The sequence below is a fragment of the Hemiscyllium ocellatum genome, chromosome 30 (genome assembly GCF_020745735.1).
Source record: "Hemiscyllium ocellatum isolate sHemOce1 chromosome 30, sHemOce1.pat.X.cur, whole genome shotgun sequence".
NCBI classification, from domain to species: Eukaryota; Metazoa; Chordata; class Chondrichthyes; order Orectolobiformes; family Hemiscylliidae; genus Hemiscyllium; species Hemiscyllium ocellatum.
Window position 1 is genome coordinate 6,952,193 of NC_083430.1, and position 19,220 is coordinate 6,971,412.

At 42.0% G+C, this 19,220-nt stretch overlaps 1 protein-coding gene across 1 annotated transcript in view; it reads right to left on the reverse strand.

The window, feature by feature from the left end:
• The window catches only part of LOC132830132 (adhesion G protein-coupled receptor B2-like), a 500,291-nt gene that overhangs the window by 16,384 nt on the left and 464,687 nt on the right, over positions 1-19,220 (reverse strand). The window contains exon 28 of the mRNA XM_060847634.1: positions 18,962-18,997. Within this exon, the coding sequence (XP_060703617.1) occupies positions 18,962-18,997 (36 nt within the window). The remainder of the gene's footprint in view (positions 1-18,961; positions 18,998-19,220) is intronic.

Consider the following 19,220-nt stretch of genomic DNA (forward strand, 5'->3'; position numbering starts at 1 on the left):
GATTTGAAAAGCTTTTGCAAAGATTAATGTCATCAGAGATATGACTTGGAATTACTTATAATATTAGCAGCAGTCACAGATTTTACAGAATTGGGAGATATTGTTTCAATTATAACGTGATAGAAATTCAGACCTATCTATTACGCATGATGGTCATTAACACACACAGTAACTGAAAAGAAAGCATTAGCTGCTGCATGTGCATTGTAAGAAATTTGCTGACCAGTGTAGTGATTGTAACTAGGTAGACCTCATAGAATATGAGTTTGATGATTGGGACTGTTAACCTGGTCTTATCAGGTAGCCCTGACGGAAAGATAAGAACAGGAGTGTCATAAATCCCATCCACTTTTCAAGCTGGCTCTGAGGGAGTTGGGTAAGTGTCAAGGATTCTCCATCTGTAAATAAAGGGTGACTTGGTGATGGGATACCATCCTCTGTGGAGTTATTTCAGTGGCGATGAAAGAAAAGCATGTTCCTGGAGTAAATCATTCGTGGAAAGTATGTGTAGATTTTTTTTGGGCAGATGAAATTGGGCCAGATGAAAAGCAACAAGTACCTCTTCTGACAGCATGTGGACCCGCAGCTTTTTTGGAGCCTAGCTTTTCCTGAGGCACCAGCTACTAAAACCTTTCAAGAGTTAACAGATTTAGTTAAGGAATATCACAATCTCAAACCTCCTCTAATTCTGAGACACCATCAGTTTTACTTGACAATTCAAGAACCAGGGGAATCTGTACTGGGATTTTTGACTAGGTTAAGATGACTGACAGAGGCATGTGACTTTGGTTAATAAGATGCTGACAGTCCATTTGGTATGTAGGATTAATGGTGTAACCATGTAAAAGCCTCTTCCAGCTGGAGCCCAACTAGATTTCAAACAGGCACTACAACTGGCTTTAACATTGGTAATTGTGGCAAATGGAGCACACCATTTGTGGACACCCTCACCAATCTGACTGAGCTTGGGGAATACCACTTGAGTGAAGGTAACTGCATAGCCCACCTCAGGACATATCCTGATTAGACGGACTCTAGGTCAGACAAAGCAAAACCACAAAACAAAACCAAGCAACAGCCAAATGGTTAAAATTCTCTTCAGGATCTGTGCTAGCAAGCCATTGTAGATATTGTCAATATGCAGACTCAAGACAGCAAAAGAGTCCCATTGGATCAAAATTGAGTAAGATAGGCTGGTATCCAGGAGAGTGCATAACCTGGAAAGTCCACCTACATCTGGTTTGGAATAGTTAAATTGCTTAGCAACATCCAAATCAGTACCAATCAAAATAAATGTCTGGTTAAATGATCACCCAGCTCTAATGGAGGTCAACGCTGGCATGGCTGTTTCAGTGATCACAGAACCACTCTTTAACAAAATTCACTCTGGACTCCAGCCCTCAAGTTTGTGCAAGACCTCAGCTAGACTGAGAACCTATGAGGAAACCTTTACAGATTAAGGATAAAACTTCGGTTCTGGTCTCTTATGAGAAGCAGCTGGTCCAGTTACCACTTATTGTAGTAAAAAGCTCAGGCCCAGGTGTGATGGGGTGCAACTGAATGAGAAAGATCCACCTAGATTGTCTCAACATTTTTCATCCAAGTGAAGGCCTGAGTGAAGTTCTAATTAAATATCCAGAAGTCTTCGAGGAAGGTCTAAGGGCTATCAAAGGAGCCAAGGTCACATTGCATTATTGACTAGAAAGCAATTCCATGATTCTGCTAGGCCCACCTATTATCATTTGCCTTACGGGAAAAAGCAGAGGCAGAAATCAGAAGGCTGGAAAGTGAAGGAATCAGCACACCAGTCCAGTTTACAGAATGGGCAGCACTGGTCATATTGATTGTGAAGCCTAACATGTCAGTTTGCCTTTGTGGGATTTTAAACAAATGGTAAGCCACTTTTGTGCTGGATAAATACCCAAATCCTTGCATAGAGGCTTTATATGTGAAGCTGGCCGGGGGCTGTCCTTCATGAAGCCATGTGCACTTATAATTGTGGTTACATGAAGATTCCCAGAAGTATGCTCCAATTAATACCCACAAGAGTTTGTGCAAATATACAAGATTGCCATTTGGGGTATCATCAGACTGCAATTTTTCAGTGGACAATGGAGAACATTTAACAAGGTCTACACCTGGTTGCCGTTTATCTAGATGACATGCTAATAACAGGGAAGACCAGGAGAAGCCTCCTGTTCCCCATCCAGTACTCTTGCAGAGGCTGCTACTAATCCACTGTCCAGCCTTTTCACCAATGCTTCTGCTCCTTCAGATGTCTATGCCTAGCTATGGACCTGGAGCCTTGGCCCAGCCTGCGAGTCAGTGCAGGACCTGTCTCTTGCTCAACAGGAGATCCCGGACTGGGATGGAGCCACATCTGGCTTATCCTAGCATTGCTGCCACCGCTGCCAGAAGCCTCCTCCTTCACCTGGCGTTAAAGAAAGGAAAACGAATAAAGGTAAAAAAGAAGAGAAAAAAGTAAAAAGAAGTAAAAAAAGACGAAGTGGATAAGCCCTGGCTCAGATCCCCTACACCGCCACCAGCTTAAAAACATATTTAAGGAAAGGTATCATTACACTGGAGAGAGTTCAGAGAAGGTTCACTGGGGTGAACCCTGATATGGAAGGATTGTCTTATGAGCAAAGGCTAAACTGGTTGGAACTCTACTCAAGAGAGTTTAGTAAAATGAGAGGCGATCCCATCGAAAACACAGAGGATTCTTAAGGGTCTTGACAGGGTACATACTGAGAGGACGTTTCAGTCACGGAGAGTCTATACATTTTCTGAATAAAGCGGTACCAATTTCCGACTGAAATGAGCAGGAATTTCTTCTCTAAGGGTGGTGAATCTTTGAAACTCCTTGCCACAGAAGGATGGTGGGGCAGAGACCTTGTGTACATTTAAGGCTGAGGTAGATGGTTTGTTGATCAGACAATGACTCTTCCCAATTTTTATAGGTGCACCATAGAAAGCATCCTATCTGTATGCATCACAGATTAATTTGGGAATTGGTCTGCCCAAGACCACAAGACGTTAGAGAGAGCTGTGAATGCAGCCCAGTCCATCACAAAAACCAGTCTTCTTTTCATTGAATCTGTCTATACTTCCTGCAGACTCGGGAATACAGCCGAAAACAGTGTACAATTAAGGACTCCTCCCACCCTGGTTATACATTCTTCCACGCTCTTCTGTTCGGCAGAAGATACAAAAGTTTGAAAACACGTACCAACAGCTTTAAGAGCAGCCTTTTTCTTGTTGTTATCAGACTTATAAATAGACCTCTCGTATGAACAGTGAAGAAGGTTACCTCAGAGTACACCAGGATCTTGAACAGATGGGCCAATCAGCTGAAGAGTAACAGATAATATTTAATTTAGATAAATGTGAGCTGTTGCATTTTGGAAAGGCAAATCAGGGCAGGACTTATACACTTAATGGCAAGGTCCTGGGGAGTGCCACTGAATAAAGAGACCTTGGAGTGCAGGTTCATAGTTCTTTGAAAGTAGAGTCTCATGTAGATAGGATAGTGAAGAAAGAATTTGGCATGCTTGCCTTTATTGGTCAGTGTATTGGGTATAGGAACTGGAAGGTCATGTTGAGCTGTACAGGACATTGGTTAGGCCAATTTTGGAAAACAGTGTGCAATTCTGGTCTCCCTGTATAGGGAGGATGTTGTGAAATTTGAAAGGGTTCAGAAAAGACTCAAGAATGTTGCCAGGGTTGGAGGGTCTGAGCTATAGAGAGAGGCTGAATAGGCTGGGGCTGTTTTCCCTGGAGCATCGGAGGCTGAGGGGTGACCTTATTGGTTTATAAAATCGTGTGGGGCATGGATAGGATAAATAGGCAAGGTCTTTTCCCCGGGTGAGGGAGTTCAGAACTACAGAGCATAGGTTCAGCGTGAGAGGGAACGATTTAAAAGGAACCTAAAGAGGAACCTTTTCTCGCAGAGCTTGGTGCGTGTATGGAATAAGCTGCCAGAGGAAATGGTGGAAGCGAAGTGCTGGCAAATGAGACTAGATTAATTTAGGATATCTGGTCAGCATGCAAGAGCTGGACCGAACGGTCTGTTTCAGTGCTGTACATCTCTATGACTCTATATTAGAGTTGATCTTTCTCTATAGGTGTAACATTATATTCTGCATTCTGTTCTATAACCCTGATATATTTATGTAAGGTATAATTTTGCTGGTTAGTATGCAAAATGATACTTTTCAATATCCTGGTACACGTGACAATAATAAATAAATGAAATCAAGTTAAATCAAAGATCAATCAAGATTTGGAGAAACAGACAAAAAATTGCCACAAGTGATCTCTTACATTGTCCATAGGAACAGGGCAGAATAAAAATAAACAAAAGTATTTTGATTGCAACTGAGTAACAGAATGATTTAATCAGAGACCAGTGAGGTTGTAATCAAAAGAAACAAAAGAAAACAGTAAAGCAAGTGATTATAAACCACCTACTAGTTTGAATTCTATTCAGCAGTCTCTTGACCACCAATAGCAGAATTATTTCTAAGAAATGAGAAGAGAATTAGCAATAGACTGATAAAGATTCCCAATGTTGATTGATTAGATTAGATTCCCTACAGTGTGGAAACAGGCCCTTCGACCCAACTAGTCCACACCGCCCCTCCGAAGAGTAAGCCACCCAGACCCATTTCCCTCTGACTAATACACCTAACACTATGGGCAATTTAACATGACCAATTTACCTAACCTGCACATCTTTGGACTGTGGGAGGAAACCGGAGCACCTGGAGGAAACCCACGCAGACACGGGGAGAATGTGCAAATGCCACATAGTCGCCCGAGGCTGGAATCGAACCTGGGTCCCTGGTGCTGTGAGGCAGCAGTGCTGACCACTGAGCCACCGTGCCACCGTGGCATAAGGGAAGTGAGAATTACCAAAAAAAAACAGAAAGGAGAGCAAAATAAGGCTGCATTTCCTACAAGGCTTCAAATCATTGAAAGCATTTTGAATGAATAAAATGCTGTGGTGTTGGGATTCCAGGAATGTTAGAGAATACGGATCTCTGAATTGAGACTTGACAGTGGAGTCAGTGTTGGAGAACAAGGGTGGACATGTATTTTAATGCAATACTTTAGACTAAATTTCATAAAGGATTAACTGTTATAATCTGTGATATCACACAAGGAAGTGTCATACGTATAAATGGGCAATCTAAGAATATTCTCATAAATATAAATATGTACTAACATATTAGGGCGGCACGGTGGCACAGTGGTTAGCACTGCTGCCTCACAGCGCCAGAGAACCCCTGGGTTCAATTCCCGCCTCAGGCGACTGACTGTGTGGAGTTTGCACATTCTCCCCGTGTCTGCGTGGGTTTCCTCCGGGTGCTCCGGTTTCCTCCCACAGTCCAAAGATGTGCGGGTCAGGTGAATTGGCCATGCTAAATTGCCTGTAGTGTTAGGTAAGGGGTAAATGTAGGGGTATGGGTGGGTTGCACTTCGGCGGGTCGGTGTGGACTTGTTGGGCCTAAGGGCCTGTTTCCACACTGTAAGTAATCTAATAACAGTAATTTGCATTACTATTGGTCACTCTGCTTCCTTAAGGCAGAAATTTAACTGATGACATTGCCTTTAATAGCGATAAATGGCACATCAATGTTCTTTTTAGCAGCTCAGCACAAATCATATTTCATTTCTAGTTCAATGATTACCTGCATATTTTAAAAAAAACTTGCTATCAGACTTTCCCCTGAAACTTCAACCAAAGGTTATAAAAGACCATGCAAAGAACCAAGTTATTGAACATATGTCCTGACACATGAGGTGTGGGGTCAGGTGGAACATGAATCAGATATTATAAAATATACTGTAGAAACCTATTGTACATGGCTTGAACTGTGAGTATAGAACTAGAGACTTCAGCTATGAAAGAAAACCACAAATGAGGAGATACATTTTGTTCTACCACAGAGAGCAATCAACATAAGACACACATTTCCAATAAAAGCAAATTCAAACAGCTGCTTACAAATGCTTGTCATGTATCATCTAAGAACCCAGAGGAGTGAAATTGAAGACTTTATGGAGATAAATACACATACCAGTAACTAAATTCTTCAAGGGAGGTAATAGGTCTTGTGCCTCTGGAACTATCATTTGTGAAGAGTAACTAGCTGAAGTTAAATGGACAAATGGTGAAATACCTTTGAGGGGTTAGGAGAAAATTTTGTCAAACTTGACTTTAAGCATTTTAGTTGGATGGCAATGGGTAGATTGACTTGTTGTCTGTGTAAAGATAGGGTCTTAATGACTTGAACATAACCTTTTCTTCCTTGTTTTCTTAAGTCCTGACACTTCATGTCATGAAGTGGGCCGGTATATTATTATGTGGTGTTAGAGTCTTTATGTTGTTCAATTCACTAGACAGTATTAGTAAAGATAAAATGGCATCTCAGGACTAGAGTTCAACAAGACTTAACCTCCCTGGATTGCAGTTATTATTCTGATATTGCTTTCAAGCTAATAAAATATTTAGAAATAAACTGTGCAAAAGCATGTAGTATTCATCTATATTTTAAACTGTGATCCAGAATATCATGTAATAAAAATAAAATGTATATTAATTCAGCAATTTTAGTTCAATCATCTAAAAATAGACTTTATTGAATGAATCAAGTTACCAAATGTGTTGAATATATTAATCGTCATTCCCCATATTTGTCCCTTTTTACGGGGCTTTTTGTGCTGAATATATTTCAGGACCACAATCTTTATTATGGTAACTGGGGTGGCACGATGACTCAGTGGTCAGCACTGCTGCCAGACAATGCCAAGGACCACGGTTCAATTCCCACCCTGGGTGACTGCGTGGAGTTTGCACATTCTCCCTTTTTCACACAGGTTTCCTTTGGGTGCTCCGGTTTCCTCCCACAATCCAAAAGATGTGCAGGTTAGGTGAATTGGCCATGCTAAATTGCCTATAGTGTTAGGTGCATTTGTCTAGGGTAAATATAGGGTTGGGGAATGAGTCTCACTGGGTTGGCCTTCATAGGATCAGTGTGAACTTGTTGGGCCGAAAGGCCTGTTTCCATACTGTAGGGAATCTAATCTACATTACTGAATGTACACTGAGAAGCACTAATAGGACCTGGGTGGAATTGAACAATATTTAGATGTTTTTTAGAAAAAAAAACGTTTCCACTTGAAAGCTTGGAAAGGATATGTTTTCTTCATGGTGTACTTTATCACTTTCTCCAAAATTAGTGAGTTTTGAGATTTGTAGCTCAGGTTGAGGTTCTGGATGTGGGTTTGCTCGCTGAGCTGGAAGGTTTGTTTTCAGATGTTTCGTCACCATATGAGGTAACATCTTCAGTGAGCCTCCAAATGAAGCTCCGAAATGTCTGAAAACGAACTTTCCAGCTCAGTGAGCAAACTTACATCCTTCTCCAAAATGTTTCAAATGCCTTGCAGGTCATGTATTCTTCTGAATGCTGACACTTATATAGCATGGTAAAAACAATGACTGCAGATGCTGGAAACCAGATTCTGGATTAGTGGTGCTGGAAGAGCACAGCATTCATAGTGTACATAGTAATATCCACAAATTGGATAAATTTCATGCTACTCTGTTCTTGGGATTACGAAAGAACGACAGTTCAAGACATTGGATTGCACACTGTTCTGTAAGTAGTGTCATAGCATTCTTAACATTCAACCACCAGAATAGCGAGAAGGCATTTACTTTACCAAGCATTGAAAAGGACGACACCTGTGAAAGTACACCAGCACCTTCATACTGCAATAGAGTGTAAATGCTCGAGTGCTGGAATATATAGCCTTTTTTATAGACTACTTTACAAACAATTCAGTACTTTTTAGGTGGATACATACCAGACACTTTAAATACAGTAAACTCTCACAAACGGCACTGCCTTAAAGAACAGATAATCTGCTTTCTGATGCTAATTCAAGAAAGCAGCAGAGGAATCTGAGACACCACCCACCTGGTGTTGCTTCAGAGTTTGGTCTACAAATTACTGGTGTAGCTGTCATTTCCACAGTAGAAAGGATGGCCTCCAATTTATGCTCAATTTACTGTGCTACGTTGGAACTGGATTTCTCCACAGTCTTCAACAGTGGCAAGAGGTTCTACAGCAGCTATGCTGAAAACACTTAACATTTTGGTGCATATATTCGTCAGTCTTCTCCAGGATGCTCCCCTGCCCCACCTTGGAAATCCTCATCTAGATCTTCTACAGTAGAACTCGATTATGATCTTGTCCTCTGGTGATCTGTGACATGATTCACCCCACCTCCCTATGGGGCTGGCTGCTACCCACTTACTCCCAGAAACTCACATATGCAAATGCAAATTCCACACTAGCCTGTAAACTGTACAAAGTTTTCAATTCAACCATCAGCATTTTGGCAATGGTTGTGAGTGTCAGAAACAGTTTTTCATCATAAAGGGGGTGGCTTTTCTTCCTTCTCTTCCTCCTGGAATACTGTGTCTAACCTGGTGAAATTATTTAAGGATTTAAAGTATAAAAGCCGAAATGGAAGTTGGAAGGAAACCGGTAGTTGCACAAATACAAAGTCTGCGCCTCCATATCATGGCAGAACTCAGGATGAGTGTATTGACAGAGTTCGGAAGGTGCTGTCACAAATAATTATATTTACTCCTCTCGGTAATGCTGAATGCCACCAGTTTTGTTGCAACTAGCCCCAAACCTCTTGATTCAGAGTAAAATCTTCTCGAGAGGAGGGACTCAGGAAATCATTCCCCCAATCACCATGCCTTTACTGGTCCCTCTTATGGGAAGCTTGGAAGATAAAGCACAGAATAGCAATGATTGTGTGGTACTGCTTGTCGTGGAATAGCTGGGGACAGTGGGAAGTGGATATCTGAGGGAGGTGGATATCTGAGGCTGGCATCAATATGTGAATATTAGAGGTGATTGCTGTATTGGTCAACACAACGAGCTGGTAGTATGATGGGTAGACACTTTCACGGATCTTGAGCAGAATTGTGAGGTCATTAACCCTTTGCACTGTAGCTGTCAGAACTTCAAAGCTAGACTTGAGGGATTTACCTTGCTTGTCAACTCCTCCAATGCTCTTTGGTGCTCTTCTGGCCTGTCTGTGGAAACCTGGTTTCTCTTCTTGAATTCATGTCCAAAGCCAGTGTCTTCAGCAAGACATCCATGAATTATGAAGCTCTCTCTCTGACCCAGTGTTCATGTTCTCCTACTTTGTCAGTATGAGTTATTTTCACCTGATGAAGGGCTTTTGCCCGAAATGTCGATTTTACTGCTCCTCGGATGCTGCCTGAACTGCTGTGCTCTTCCAGTACCACTAATCCAGAATCAGGTTTTCAGCATCTGCAGTCATTGTTTTCACCTATGAGTTATTGTCAGCCTTTTGTTATTCAGCACAGCTGTCTTTTAAAAGGGACACAATGACTTTAAGAGCTGGAGACTAGTTAGAACTTGTTCCAGCCTCACATATCATTAAGCTCCAGTTGTTCCTACAGCTGACCAGCAGTGTGTGTCATGCTGGGCTGAGAGTGACAATTATTTAAGCGTTTATAGCAAGACAAAAAATCAAAGGGTTTGCTCAATGTTACAAGTTTCCTTTGTCTCCCTCTTGCTATGCTGTTTTTGATGTTGCCAGTCACTAACATATGTTCTTTTTTCTCTCCACAGTTGGTTCCCCTAGAAATTTAGTTACTTTTTAATGATCATTTGTAAAGTTCTTCTTGTGTTCCTTCTTTCCTTAAAATATTCCTTTTAGTTGAGTATTGTGCATAATTGTACATATCAGAAGCTACGGTTTTCTTCAAGTCGGGAGCAACTTGTTGCATTTTCAAGTAGAGTTTGAGGTGTCAAGATAAGATTCACACTTGGAAGTGGCAGGATGCCTTCTAACAAGGATTATGGCTTAATAGCATTGTTAACAAAAAGTCCTACCTATTAATATAATCGTTCCTATACTAGTGCCATCTGCGAGCAAACTGGATATCAATTTCCAACATGAAAGTTGAAGCAGAAATACTGGTAACAACAGCTCAGGGCATGTTCCATGGGCACTGGCTGCATATACTCCATGTCTGTTGGGCTTGGCACTTGACAAATTCCAGCCTCCCAGAATCTCATGGCACCTCTCTGATCCACATGCAGATCACTTTGTGTCATGGACTGGATCAGGTTGCACCTCAAGGCTGCTTGCTCAGTTTATGAATGAATGTTCGTTTCGCACCTTCTGGGATGCCCACGTTTATATGACAAATTTTATTTGACAAAGAAACAGCATGTACTATATGTATATGGCCACATCTCAAGTCTAAGCAGCGTTGTCTTCAATAAAGTCCATGGAAGCACCCATCAGCCAGGGGTTCCCAGCACAAGTTAAGGGCAATCTCTGATACCACAGCAGAGGCTGGGTGAGGTCAAGTGTCAGTCGGTGTGCTGTCAGTCAGGGCGTTCATGTCTCAGCATCCTGGGTAGTGGCTCCTTAGCACCCAGTCTGGAATGTTGGAGGGATGTATGTGTATCAGTCAGGGTTATGGGCATTTCTTGTTCGAAGCTGTCCAGTTAGATCGCTGAGGGAGGTGGGCCAGAAAGTCTATAAGGTTTCAACAATGGCAAGGGATAAGAAGGTTGGGGTAAACAGATATACTGCAGAAAGTAGACTGGGCAACATAATCGTGGGAACTGGGTACTACAGGCTGGGAGACAGGGGAGAATTACAATTGTGAAAGGGGCAACTGTATATATTAGGGAGGGTATGGTAAACCTGGATGAGAAATAAGTCATGTGAGTGGGGAGTTTGTCCACTGTAAGGGTCACTTCAACTTCCAGGGATCATACCTGACATGGTCACCTTATATGCCAGGGAGTGAGAGGAAGGAAGTACATGTGTAGGTTCATATAGACATTCAGAGATGGAAGGACTTTCAACCCTCTGAAATTACCTGAGAGAAGATTTGTGACAAGCTGTGCATAACTCCACTCCAGCTGAGTGCCTACTGTCACCATCCTGTTTCCTTGTGAGGAAGGGGCACCTGGTATAAGGTCAAGGTGGTCCATGAACCCCTCCACCATATATACACACACACAATTGCCATTTCAGCTAAGGACCAATGACTGGAGTGGCAGTGTGTAGGTTCATGTACATATCTAACAGGCCCTGAGACTGCTCAATGTGGCAGCCACCATCTTGAATTTGAAGGCAGCCATGTTTGAAACAGCTGGGGTTCCCACAGAACAGCTACAATCCTGCAAGCTCTGGATTATGAAGGCCATCGCCTCCCACATACTTGCCTGGTGTTTCCCAGTTGATGTGCATGACATCCCTGATTGCAGACATCACAGGATCTTGTTCCTGCTTGAGGCTCAGCAGGTGCCTACTCCCTGGCAGTGCTCCAAGTGCCAGCAGCCTGGGAAGTTTCTACCTTAGCCAGGTGAGGGACTTGACAATGATGTGCTTAACAGCTTCCATGCCTAACTACTTTAGCAACTTACCCCTAGAGTTGACAGCATCTGAGTGGTGGGGGTACCAGTAGATAGCAATGCCAACGCTTCCTCTGAAGCTTTAGAACATTTCTCCTTTCATTGTACAAAAGCATTTCTTGTGGGCGTGCCCTCTTGACTGGCAAGACAGTGGAAATCACACTTGTCCTTTACGAGATGCAAAACAGAGAAGATGACATGGCTAAGGGTTGGAAGTGGTACACAATGAATGACACTGACAGTAGGGTTACTATGAGAGTGAAGAGTTGTATTTACTTGGCTGATGTGACATGGATGTTTTGGCATTCCCAGAGGTCTTCTGTTTTTCTCCTTTGAGGGTTCCTAAGTTCATAAGGTATAGGAGCAGAAATATGCTATTCGGCCCATTGAGTCTGCTCCATCATTTGATCCTGGATGATATGTTCCTCACCCCCATTTTCCTGCCTTCTCCCCATATCCCTTCAACCCATTACCAATTAAAAATCTGTCTAACTCCTCTTTAAATTTACTCACTGTCCCAGCATCCACAGCACTTTGGGGTACTGAATTCCACATATTCACAACCCTTTGGGAGAAGCAGTTTTTCCTCAACTCTGTATTAAATTTGCTACCCTTTATCCGAAGACTATGAGCTCTCACCCTGGAATGCCTCACAAGAGGAACTATTTGCTCCACGTCTATTTTATCTTTACTTTTTATCATCTTGAAAACTTCAATTTGATGTCCCTTCATTCTTCTATATTCCAGAGAGTACAGGCCTAAACTGTTCAATCTCTCCTCATAAACAAACATGTCATCTCTGGGATCAATCTACTGAACCTACTCTGAACTACCTCCAATGCCACTACATCTTTCTGCAAATAATGGGACGAAAACGGTGCACAATACTCCAGATGTGGTCTCACCAAATACTCATGAGGAGGGTGGGGAACGCGATGTCATGTATCCCAACACCATCCATCAAGGCAATTTTTGCTCTACTAAGACCTGTTTTCTTCTGGAATGAGAGAAAAGAAAGGATTAAGTGAGATACTGTGGCTGACATAGCTGTTCGTGCTAGTGCGGCTGGGGCAGGAATAACTAGAGAGAGAATACGGTCTTGAAGAGCTTATGCCTGAAATGTTGCTCCTCGGATGCCGTCTGACTGGTTGTGCTTTTCAAGCACCACACTCTCGACTCTGACCTCTGACATCTGCAGTCCTCACTTGCACCTAGAGAATAGGGCCCCTCAAGGACCATAGTGGATATGTATGTGTAGAACTGCAAGAAATGCACAAAGCTCTCAATGAATATATCTCCTGTGTTTACCATGGAGAAAGACATGACTACTTGGGAATTTGGGGAAGTTTAATGGTAATATCTTGGGGACAGTCCATATCACAGTACAGGAGGTATTGGATGTATTAGAGTGTATGAAAATGGATAAATCTCCTGATCCTGACCAGATATATCGAAGAACACTGCAAGAGGCTAGAGAAGAAATTGTCGGGGTCCCAGGCTGACATTTTTGCATCATTATTAGCCACGGGTGAGGTCCTGGAAGTTGGAGGATAACAAATGTTGTCCCATTATTCAAGAAGAGTTGCACAGAAAAGTTTGGGAACTATAGACCAGTAAGCTTAACATCTGTGGTGGGTAAATTACTTGAGAAGATTTTGAAGGATAAGATATACATGCATTTGGAAAGATAGGGTTTGATTAGGAGCAGTCAGCATACCTTTGTGAGTGGGAAATCATGCCTCACAAATTTGATGAAGTGACTAGGAAGGCTGACGAGAGCAGGGCGGTAGACGTACTCTGTATGGATTTCAGTCAGGGCTTTGATAAGGTTCCACATGGTAGGCTGCTCTGGAAGGTTAGATCGCATGGAATCCAGGGCGAGCTAGCAAACTGGATACAAAATTGACTTGATGGTATGAAGCAGAGCATAATAGTGGAAGGATGCTTGTCAGACTGGAGGCCAGTGATTAATGGAGTGCCTCAGGGATTGGTGCTGCACCCATTACTGTTTGTTATCTATATCAATGATTTGGATGATAATGTACAAGGCCTGATAAGTAAATTTGCTGATAACACTAAAATAGGCAGTATTGTGGACAGTGAGAAAGAATATCAGAATTTGCCACAGGACCTTGGTCAGCTGGAGATGTGGGATGAGAAACGACAAATGGAGTTTAAACAGATAAGTAAAGAGTCTTGCATTTTGGAAAGTCGAATCAAGGTAGGAGTTGCATGGTGAATGATAAGGCCTTAAGGAGTGTAGTGGAACAGAGGGGTCTTGGAGTTCAGGTACATGGTTCTCTGAAAGTGGAGTCACAGGTAGACAGGGCAGTGAAGGAGGCTTTTGGCACACTGGCCTTCATCAGTCAGGGCATTGAGTATAGAAGTTGGGAAGTTATGTTGTAGTTGTACAGGATGTTGGCGGGACCACACTTGGAGAATTGTGTTCAGTTTTGGTCACCTTGTTATAGGAAGGATGTTATTAACTTGGAAAGAGTGCAGAAGTATATTTACAAGAATGGTCTGAGTTATAGGTAGAGCTTAGATTTTTTTTTGTTGGAGTGTAGACGACTGAGGAGGAATCTTATAAAAGTGTAGAAGATCAAGACAGGCATCATCTGAGAGTTTCATCTCCAAGTCACTTTCTTGGAACTATGTTCCTTCACTGTTAATGGGTCAAAATCCTGAAACTTCCACCCTAATAGCACTGGAGTGTACGTACGTCACTTGGACTGTAGTACTACAAGGTAGCTCAACCCATCAAGGATAATTAGGAATGGCCAATATTAAAAATAATTAGCATGAACTGAGGCTTGATCAACTGACAGAAAACAGGAAATAGACAATTTTTTAAAAAAAAGGTATAAACTTTGGCAGGAAAGAACGCTTTAAGGATGCAAAGCAGCTGCAAAACAATATAAACAGGTTAAATAAGTGGTCAAAAACATGGCGAGTAGAATATAATTTGGTGAAATGTGAATTTATCTATTACTGTTGGCTCCCATATTATCCGTGCCAACCCATGTATCCAGCCACTTCGAATGGCCCTTCATAATCACCATACCAAACTTATGACCTTTTTCATTTATGTCAATTGAATGCCAATTCATTGGCAACCTACCGAGACACGCTTTGTCTTAACATCATCCTAGCATCTCACCAAATATCCACCACTGGCAGACCTCAGGAATCATATTCAAAATAATTAATGGAACAAAATTACTTTTGGTTTGAACAGGAAACCGGGAGTGTTGACAAGGGTGAAAACAACAAATGCTGGAAATCACAATGGGTCAGACAGCATCCAAGGAGACACAGCAAGCTAATAGTGAGTTTGAGAGATTTGTAGCTCTGGTTGAGGTTCTGGATGTAGGTTTGTTCGCTGAGCTGGAAGGTTTGTTTTCAGATGTTCATCAATGTTCATCAAGACCATCAATGATACCCTTCCTGGCATAAATTTCAGTGAAGAGGAGGAAAACAACCACGAACTGCCATTCCTAGATGTCGCAGTAGAGCGAACAGTCAATGGGAAACTTCAAACCAGCGTCTACAGGAAAACAACCCATATGGACCAGATATTAAACTACAGAAGCAATCATCCCAACACCCACAAATGAAGCTGCATTTGAACATTTGAATTAGCCACCACACAGCAGCGCAGAGGAAAATCATCTATATAGTGTATTCAAAAAGAACGGGTATCCAATGAACACAGTCCACCGATTTCTCAGCAACAAACCCAAACAAGCAGTGAAAACACATGCAGAAACCCTAGCCACTCTCCCCTACATCAAAGACACCTCAGAAATGACTGCCAGACTACTCAGACCCCTTGGTATCATAGTAGCCCACAAACCCACCAACACACTGAAACAGCATCTAATGAACATGAAAGGCCCTATACAGACAAGAAGCAAAACTAATGTCATTTACAAAATACCTTGCAAGGACTGTAACAAACACTACATTGAACAAACAAGCAGAAAACTAGCCACCAGGATACATGAACATCAAGTAGCCACAAAAAGACAAAACCTATTCTCACTCGTATCCTTAGATATGGATGATGAAGGATACCACTTTGGCTGGGACAACACATCCATCCTAGGACAAGCCAAACAGAGACATGCACGAGAAATCCGAGAAGCATGACATTCCAACCGGAACCCTATCAACAAAGACATTGACTTGAATTCCATTTACCATCCCCTGAGAAAAAGAACAGGAAATTACATCACCACAGGAAATGACATCATCAACCCTAGGAAACCCAAACATATAAATAGAAAGCGGGCTACACCACCAGTGTTTCACCCAGAGGCTCACTGAAGATGTTACCTACTATGGTGATGAAATGTCTGAAAATGAACCTTCCAGCTCAGTGAACAAACCTCCATCCAGCAAGCTAATGTTTTGGGTCTAGATCACCCTTACAAAATTTAATGTGGCCTAAGTGGATTTTGGAAGGCTTAAAGGTTTGGAAGGTTTGTCATAGCTGTGAAAGTAAGAGCCTGCAGGATCCAAGGCAAAGCAGCACATTGGATCCAAAATTGGTTCAGGTGCGGAAAACAGAGGGTCATGAGAGAGGGATGTTTCTGTTACTGGAAATCTATTTCCAGTGGGGCTCCAATGGGCTTGGTGTTGGGTCCCTTAATTACTAATTTAAACTTAAATGTAGGGGGCATGATCAAGATGCTCGTGGATGACATAAACATTGCTCGAACAGTAAGTATTGAGGACGATAGCTATGAACTGCAGAAGGATGCCAACAGACTGAGCAGCTCGGAAGAAACAGTTGACAAATGGAATTTAACCGGGAAAAGTGTGATGCAATGCATCTGCAGAGGCTAACAAGGCAAGGGATTACGATTGGTAGGACTATGCAAAGTACTATAGATTAGAATGCCCTTGGTCTGCATATCTGCAGATTCTTGTAGTTTGCAGAACAAACAAATAAGGTGGATAAGAAGGCTTATGGAATACTTGACTTTCTGAGCTGAGGCATAGAATCAAAGAGAATGGAGATTATCCTAGAACTGTAAAAAGGATTTGTTAGGCCATTATTGGAGTACCACATGCAGTTCTGGGCACCACATTATAGGAACAATATGGCTGCACTGGAGGGGTGAAGAAGGACCAGAATGCTGCCTGGGCCAGGGGTGTGAGGAAATGTTGGAAGGCTAGGATTGTTTTTCTTGTGGTTGAGAGAGGATAAAACACAAACTACTCGGGAAACTCAGCAGAACTGGCAGCTGCTGTGGAGAGAGAAAAACAGAGTCATGTTTCAAATCCAGAATGACTCCTCTTCAGAACTTTCCTAGATGCTGTCAGATCTGTTAAGCTTCGACAGGACATTCTGTTCATATTTTAGATTCTAGCATCCGCAGTATTTTGCTTTTATTTTATTTGAAGATGGAAAGGGGGCATGATAGAGGAGTGTGAGATAATGAGGGCAATATATTGGATGGATAGGAAAGTGCTTTATCCATCAATGAAAGGCTCATAACAGGGGGCATAGATTTAACATAACTGGTAGAAACTGAGGGAGGATTTGAGGTGGGATTTTTCACTGAGAAGGTCTGAAACTTATTTCTTGAAATGCTGGCTGAAGAAAGAACAAAGAAAATTACAGCTCAGGAACAGGCCTTTCGGCCCTCCAAGCCTGCATTGATCCAGATCCTCTATCTAAACCTGCCAACTATTTTCTAAGAAGTGGTATCCCTCTGCTCCCTGCCCATTCATGTGTCTGTCTAGATACATCATAAATGACGATATAGTTCCTGCCTCGACCACTCCACTGGCAACGTGTTCCAGGCATCCACCACCCTCTGCATGAAGAACTTTCCAAGTGTATCTCCCCTAAACTTTTCCCCTCTCACCTTGAACTCATGACCACTAATATTTGAGTCCTCCACTCTGGGAAAAAGTTTGTTGCTATCCACCCTGTCTACACCTCTCATGATTTTATAGGCCTCAATCAGGTCCTCCCTCAACTTTCTCCTTTCCAATGAAAATAATCCTAATCTATTCAACCTCTCCTCATCGCTAGCACACTCCATACCAGGCAACATCCTGGTGAACCTCCTCTGCACTATCTCCAAAATATCTACATCCTTTTGGTAAAGTGATGACCAGAACTGTACGCAGTATTCCAGATATGGCCAAACCAAAGTCTTTTACAACTGTAACATGACCTGCTAAATCTCGTACTCAATACCCCGTCCAATACCATATGCCTTCTTGACTACTCTATCAATCTGCATTGCATCCTTCAGGGAACAATGGACCTGAACACCCATATCTCTCTGTACATAAATTGTCCCCAGGACTTTTCCATTTATTGTATAGTTCGTTCTTGAATTGAATCTTCCAAAATGCATCACCTCGCACTTGTCCGGATTGAACTCCATCTGCCATTGCTCTGCCCAACTCTCTAATCTATCTATATTCTGTTGTATTCTCTGACAGTCCCCTTCATTATCTGCTACTCCACCAATCTTAGTGTCATCTCCAAACTTGCTAATGAGGCAACCTACATCTTCCTCCAAATCATTTATGTATATCACAAGCAATAGTGGTCCAGCATGGATCCCTGTGAAACACCACTGGTCACAGGTCTCCAGTTTGAGGAGCTCCCTTCCACCAGTATTCTGTCTCTTGTTGCGCAACCGGTTCTCTATCCATTGAGCTACAACATCCCGGACCCCATGCAAATTCACCTTCTTCATCAGCCTACCTGGGGAATCTTATCAAACACCTTACTAAAGTCCATGTATATGACATCTACATCTCTTCCCACAATCAACTTTGTTAACTCTTCAAAGAATTCTAATTGGTTTGCTGAATGCTGAATCAGATGCTCTCGTAACATTTAAAATATTTAGATAATTACTTGCATTGCCACAAGCCTCCAGGACCATGGGCCAAGAGCTGAAAAATGGCATTAATGTAGTCAGATCATTGACTGTTGTAGTCACAATGACCTTATTCCCTGTTGTAAATGTCTGTGAGTCACATCTACCCCATCAAAAGACATCAGAATTCTAAAGCTCTCATTAGGTAACCCCTCAGGCTTTTTCTTATCCAAGAAATATATCATAACTTTTACATTATCCTTTGTCTATTCTGGTACCTTTGCAAAAATTCCAACAAGATTGAAATGCAGAATGTATTCTTTTGATCTATTTCATGAACAGTGTGTTGTATCTTGTCTGTACACTGTAGGACATAAAATCACAGTTAGCTTGAGCTAAAAACTGCTATTAAGTAATGTAAATCGAACAGAGGCTCATAACACTGAACTATCCCTGCTGCTACATGAGATCATCTGTGAGTCTCGATATGATCATACATGATACTAAATTAGAGTTCCTAATTCTGTACAGTTTCAGAATAACTCATGCTATTATTGCCAAAAGAGCAGGAACAAGTTACTTTACTAATTACAGAAAATATATGATGATTCATACCTCAAAATCAAGATCGGAGTACCTCAATCTTTTCCTCTGTAAAAACAACAAACAGATGTGATTAGTTAAAATGGAAGTTTTTGGGAAGGAATTTATTGAGTTTATTAATGCCATTCCCCTCCTTTTTTATTAGCTTTCTTTGTGCAATACATCAAATCCATGGCAGCAGAAGGACAAGTTATGATATCTGAGATGTGAATAAATGCAACTCATGGAAGCACTTCATCACCTGCTCCTGATGGTTCAGGTCAGACAAGAA